This window comes from Coffea arabica, chromosome 4c, assembly GCF_036785885.1.
Source record: "Coffea arabica cultivar ET-39 chromosome 4c, Coffea Arabica ET-39 HiFi, whole genome shotgun sequence".
NCBI lineage: Eukaryota > Viridiplantae > Streptophyta > Magnoliopsida > Gentianales > Rubiaceae > Coffea > Coffea arabica.
In genome coordinates, this window is record NC_092316.1 from 3,158,173 (window position 1) to 3,164,911 (window position 6,739).

General features: G+C 46.1%; 1 protein-coding gene across 1 annotated transcript; it reads left to right on the top strand.

Annotated features, from left to right (window-relative positions):
• The first annotated feature begins 901 nt into the window (after positions 1 to 901).
• On the top strand, positions 902 to 2,056 carry LOC140005026 (uncharacterized). Its single transcript, XM_072045095.1, has one exon. It carries the CDS (start codon positions 902 to 904, stop codon positions 2,054 to 2,056), a length of 1,155 nt encoding a protein of 384 aa, XP_071901196.1.
• The last annotated feature ends 4,683 nt before the right edge of the window (positions 2,057 to 6,739 follow it).

Genomic DNA, 6,739 nt, shown 5'->3' on the forward strand with positions numbered 1-6,739 from the left:
CTTTACCCCAAAATTTCAACAACACCAGCAGCAACAACAAGAAAACAGCAGGAACAACCAATAATACATGAATTCAACATGATAAAAAAAATAAAAAAAATGGGAAATAGTTCAATGGAAGTGTTGATACCTCTTATGACCTTAGTTAAAATTGTTGATGAAATTCCAATCTCCTCACGTCCGATTGCTTGCCTTCTTGTGTTTGATTCTGTGTGTGTATATTGGGAAAGGAGAGGGAGCCGAATGGAGCCTTTCTTTTGTGTTTTCTGAATTGAGAGGAAAGGAGGAGAGGGAGCCGAGAGATGGAATTGGGAAAGAAAGTGGAGCTTCTGTGTGTTATTGACCAAAATGATGATTTCTTAGCTAATGAAAAGAAAGGTCATGAAAGTGGAGTGTAAGAATGGGTTAAGTGATTTTGGTGAAACAAAATGATTATGTTGATTTTTGATTTTTTAGTTTTCTCTTTTTTTTTTTGTTTTGTTTATGTTTTTTTTTTCTAAACAAACTTGCAAAAAACAAGAAAATGCACATTAAAATGCTAGAAAATAAATAATTCATTAAATAGAAAAATCTTGAGAAAATATTAAAAAATTGACAAAAATTTGGTGTCTACAGTTGGGCACAACACGGAGGGGTGCTGGGCCTTGCGGAAGGAGATCGAAGATCTGATCCAGCGCGGTTTCCTCGGACGATTCGTGCGGCAAGGTCGGGGTGAAGGCCAGCGTCACGACCGTCCTGAGCGGCGTGACGCGCTTCGGGGCCACTCCCCCGATCAGGACACACAGAACCTGGCGGGGGTAATAAACACCATCGCAGGGGGCCCTACGGGGGGGACAGCCATACAGCTCGGAAGAACAAGCGACCTCCCCCCGAGGGAGATGACTCCCTGAAACGCCTGCGCATGGACGAGAAGATCACCTTCGGACCAAGGGATGCGGTTCCCCTAGCGTCCGGAAACCACGAGACCATCGTGATAGATGTCGTGACCAACAACTATCGGGTGAAAAAGGTATATGTCGATCAGGGAAGTGCGGTCGACATCATGTTCTATCGGGTGTTCAAGGAGCTCGGCTTGGAGGACGGGCATCTGACTCCTGTCTGGACACCCCTGATGGGTTTCACCGGACCCCCTATCAACCCAGAGGGAATGATCACCCTGATGGTCACGGTAGGGCGGGCTCCCAAATGTCGGATCATCCCTGTCAACTTCGTGGTGGTCAAGCAACAGTCCCCGTACAACGTGTTCCTCGGTCGGCCTGCCCTGAACGCTCTCCGAGCTATCCCCTCGACGCTCCACCTCAGCGTCAAATTTCCCACTCCAGGAGAAGTAGCCGAGGTACGCGGTGATCCCGAGGTGGCCCGAGCTTGCTACTTGGCCATGCTCCATGAACGGGAGAAGGTGGTCGCCCAGACGACCTGCCTGGAGCCCTACATCCCGGGGGACGAAACTCGGCAGCCGGGCACCCAGGATGAGATTGAGGAGTTCCCCCTGAGGGAAGACCGACCCGACCAGGTGATCCGCATAGGCGCGCTGCTGCCCCTTGAGGAGAAGGAGGGCTTGAAGGCCCTATTAAGGGAATACTCCCAGGTCTTCGCGTGGACGGTTGAGGACATGCCTGGGATTCCGACCGACCTAGCCGTCCACCACCTCAACGTGGATCCTCGCTTCAAGCCGGTAAAGCAAAAGAAGAGGAGCTTCTCCCCGGAAAGGAACGAGGTGATCAAGAAGGAGGTCGGAAAATTGCTGGAGTCCAAGATCATCCTAGAGGTCTACTACCCGACCTGGCTGGCCAACCCGGTGTTGGTTAAGAAGGAGGACCAGACCTGGAGGATGTGCATGGATTTCACGGATCTCAACAAAGCCTGCCCGAAGGACTGCTTTCCTCTACCGAGAATCGACAGGTTAGTAGATTCTACTGTGGGTTTTGATGTTTTGTGTTTTATGGATGCCTTTAAGGGGTACCACCAGATAGAAATGGCCGAGGAGAACCAGGAAAAGACCTCCTTCATCACTGAGGATGGAACTACTACTACCAGACTATGCCGTTTGGCCTGAAGAACGCGGGGGCCACCTACCAGCGTTTGGTCAATAAATTGTTTCAGAATCAGATCGGCAGGAGCATGGAGGTCTACGTGGATGACATGATCGTCAAGAGCCGAACTGATCAGCAGCTCATCCCCGACCTGAGGGAAATCCTGTGCATCCTGTTGGAGAGCCGGATGCGGCTGAATCCAAAGAAATGTACCTTCGGGGTCAGGTCGGGGAGGTTCCTGGGATTCTTGGTGTCCCGGGACGAGATCCGGGCCAACCCGGACAAGCTCCAAACTATCATGGACATGGCCCCCCCAAGGAGCGTGAAGGAGGTCCAGCGGCTCACAGGAAGGATGGCCGCCCTGAACAGATTCCTCTCTCGCTCCGCGGTCCGGGAGCTGCCATTCTTCCGAATCCTGAAAGCCCCCAAGGACTTTCAATGGACTGAAGAGTGCCAGAAGGCCTTTGCCGACCTGAAGGCCTACCTGACTGAGCTGCCCACTCTGACCGCCCCGGAGCAAGGGGAGACCTTGTTCCTATACCTGTCTGCTTGCAACGAGACCGTCAGCGCGGTCTTGGTGCGGGAAGACGGGAGGGCTCAGAGGCCGATATATTATGTCAGCTGTGCTCTACAAGGGCCGGAGACGCGGTACACGCCGGCTGAAAAGCTGGTCCTAGCCTTGGTACACGCCGCTCGTAAGCTCCGTCCTTACTTCCAGGCCCACAGCATCGTCGTCATGACTGATCAGCCCCTGCGACAGATACTCACAAAACCCGAGGTCTCGGGAAGGATGACCAAATGGGCCGTCGAGCTGGCCGAGCACGACATCGGCTATAAACCCCGCACTGCCATCAAAGCTCAGGCTTTGGCCGACTTACTTGCTGAGGGGGCTAGCTTGGCCCTGACCAAGCAGGACTCCCCGCCCAGTGAGGCGCGGTGGGGAGAGCCTTGGACTCTATTTGTGGACGGCGCCTCCAGCAAGGAAGGGAGCGGGGCCGGCCTGTTGCTCATCTCGCCGACCGGGGAGGAGCTGACCTACTCCCTCCGATTTGATTTCTCCGCATCCAACAATGAAGCCGAGTACGAGGCCCTGCTCACAGGATTGCGGATAGCCCACCAGATGGGTATAGCCGCGATCAAAGTCCGGAGCGACTCCCAACTCGTCGTCCTCCAAGTCCGCGGGGAGTACGAAGCCAAGGGGGATGTCATGAAGAGATACCTGGCTAAGGTACAAGAGGCGGCAGCCCTGTTTGATGCTTTTGAGATCGAGCGGGTGCCGAGGTCACAAAACAAACGCGCAGACGCCTTGTCGAAACTGGCGTCCTCCTCTTTTGCATACTTGAACAAAGAGGTCTTGGTGGAGTTGGTCAAACAGAAAAGTGTTGGCCAAGTCCAGGTCCTGGCTATAGACAGCCCGGCCAACTGGATGACTCCCCTCATCAGGTTTCTCAGCTCGGGTGTCGTGCCCGGGGACAAGACGGAAGCTCGCCGACTACAGCTCAGAGCTGCTAAGTACGCCTACGTCGGGGGAACCCTCTACAGGAGGTCGTATCTATCCCCTTGGCTAAAGTGCGTGACTCCAGAAGAGTGCGACTATGTCCTTCGTGAGGTTTGTCGCGTCCCACTTTTTGATATATGCATGAATGTAGTGTGTGAGATATGTATGTGAACGTGTGTGAAAGTGAAAATAAAAGGCCGTGGGATTGTGAAATGCGACGATTTGGCCAAATAAAGTTCAAAAAGGGTTATTTGGATGAAAAATGGAGTCGTCACTTGGTATAGAGTTAGGGTGTATCAAGTCACCCAAAAAGTGATTTTTTGAAAAGTAAAACCCTTTTTAAAGAACTTTTTAGGTCTACGTAACCAAAGAAAGGGATCGGAAGTCACATTTGGTAAGGGAGAAGGCAAAGGCGGAGGCTAAGGCACTCCCTTACCCTAGCCAAAACTAGTTGCGTGACTTAGCCCTATTTTTCCTAATTCTTCTACCCAAGGTATGTATCGCATGTTGGATATGACTAATGGATGCGAAAAGAAAAGAAAAATGCAATCCTAAATCTAAAATGTCTCTTATGAGGCTTGTTAATCCCAACCACACGAATTGTGGTGGCCAATAAGGAAAGCTCTCATAGAAGTCGTGGTTAATGCAAATGAGGACTCAAGTGTAAGTGTGCAAGTGTGAGAAAATAAAGGTGTTTGTGTGTGCAAATGAATGAAAATAGGATAGTAGATATATATAAGTGCAATTGGGTGCCGCTTGTGAGATAGAAAAATAAATAAGTGATAGGAAAATAGTGGTGAGAAAGCGTAGATTGAGAAAAGTCTAAGTAGTGAGAAAATGTGGCTAAAAGAGTGAGGAGGTGATATAAAAAGAATGCAAGTGTATGACCCTAAGGGAATGCATCAAGTCGGGCACGGGAAGGACTCCTAACTTTACGACTTTGATTTTCCCTTGGATTAGAAGGAAGAACTAGCGTGCTAAGGCTATTTTGTAGCCACACTCGCTCGTTTCCCTTGTCGAAAGGGGACTCTCAAGCAAATGTACCCTATAACTAGCATGAAATGTAAAAGCCTAAAATGAAAGGGAAAGGATTGGAGGAGCATGCCAAATGATAAAAAACTAAGAAAATTCATGAAATGTAGTGAACATGCAAGTATGCACTAACGAAAGGGGACGGCCTATTGGGTCTAGCGTTGGACTAGCCCTTTCTATGAATTCCTACTAGCATTGGACTAGTGGAAACGGATAATGAGCCACAACTAGCGTTGGACTAGTGTGGTGACGGGAAAGGGGGCCACAACTAGCATTGGACTAGTGTGGTGACGTGCATTCATCCATCATATTCATCTACGACTATAAAAAGCGAGTAGACATGCAAATCACCTATAAACACGTAGCACATAACACTTAGCATGCTCGACTAAATGCAAGAGTCTAATAAAGCAAATTAACACATAGCACATAGACAAGCAATCAAGCTAATGAACCTATTACATTGGCTAACTAAAACAAAAGGGGAAGGGGAAAATGGACAAAATTGTTCTCCAAGCCCTATCTATTACAAGCCAAGAGGTGTACACATACCCCATTAAAAGAATAACTTAATAAAAGCAAGAGTAAGTAAAATAAAGGAACTAAAGAAAAGCAAGGAAAGCAAATTAGACATGCAACTCTCACTTAGCACGTTGGATCACATAGGAGAGACAAAAAAGATAAAAGAAATTATACCTCCCCCTTTTGTGGTGCTAATAAAGTAAACACGACTTAACTTGGCTATAGTCACCAAAGAAAGGGATAACTTGTGCTAAAACCATCAAAGCAAATGATTAATGCACCAATTTAATAGTAAAACATAATCAAGCAAAACAAGTTAGACCAATCAATCATCCAATCCATCTCAAAATGTAATCAAATAATGCGCGGTTACCAAGAAAGATAAATTACCAATGAAGTAAACACTACTAATGACTCATTTGCATACAATTAACAATCTCTCAAGTTCGATCAAACATTATGGAATTTCAAGGGTCCAAGAGTAAATAAGGGTCAATGAGTGGTTTAACTTGCATTTTAGGACCCAATAGCAACCATTAACCAATCAATCAAGGCCAATTGAAACATTTTAGAAACTTTGAAAGTCCAAGAGCAAGAAAAAGTCAAAATACCAATTTATTTTAGGAAAATTAAAGAAAATAGTCAAACACAAGCTCATTTGGACACAAAGTTCTTAAACTCTTGCATTAAGTGCAATCTAAACAAAACATGGTAATTAATTGAAGCAAACAAGCAATTGAGTTGAAAAATTGAAGCTGCCAAGGACCAAATTGAGGACCTTATTCAATTGATTGGGTCCTAGTGGAACAAGGAGAGACTTGGGGGATTAGAACTGTAATTTTTCTGAAATTCCCATGCAAGCTTCGAAGAAGAAGGATTTCTGCAATTTTTCCTACGCTTTGAAACTTTTCTGGTTTGCTGAAAACATTTCATTAGCCCGCCAACCATTTGCAAGCTTCTACCATTGTATGTAAGCTTTTTGGCAAACAAAGTTCATTCAAAAAAATTCGAATCATCTTCATTTAACACTCCAATTAACCAATGAAAACTGAAACCATTGCTTATAATGAAAAACTTCAACAAGCGAGAGTGAAACTTGCTGCAATTTATTTTCAGCACTTCAAACCCAAAAACCACAATTTTGATCCAAATCCTTTCAGCCAGGCAACAAAACTTTGGCTAAACAACAAAACTCATGACTTCAAATATCCAACACGAGCCAAAACACAGAAAGGAAATCACGCCAAAAGCTGGAGAAAATTGTGCAGAAATGGTTCAGCCATCATGATTTGTTTCCCTTCGGCAAGCATTTGATCATGGCTTAAACATTCTTTTTTTAGACCCCAAACACACAAACCTGACACCAAATCATTCCATTCCTTGTCCTTTACACCAGATTACACATGCAACTTAAGTGTAAAGATTCGATGATCAGCCATGGAAAAGAAAACAGAACAGAAAAATGCAATTTCTTTTGTTCTTGGCTGCGGAATTTTTTTTTTTTTTTGCAGCTATGAGTTCGTGTAGATTAAATGCAGAAACATTGCATAAGACTCTCCATTCATCCACCAAACGCACACACATTTTCCAAACATCAAAATTAATCAGTGAGGAAGCAAAAAAAATGCAGCGAAGAAAGCATCGACGTTCACTC

Bases quoted from the DNA above. Each gene is read 5' to 3' on its own strand.
- LOC140005026 (XM_072045095.1), top strand. From the start codon at position 902: ATGGACGAGAAGATCACCTTCGGACCAAGGGATGCGGTTCCCCTAGCG.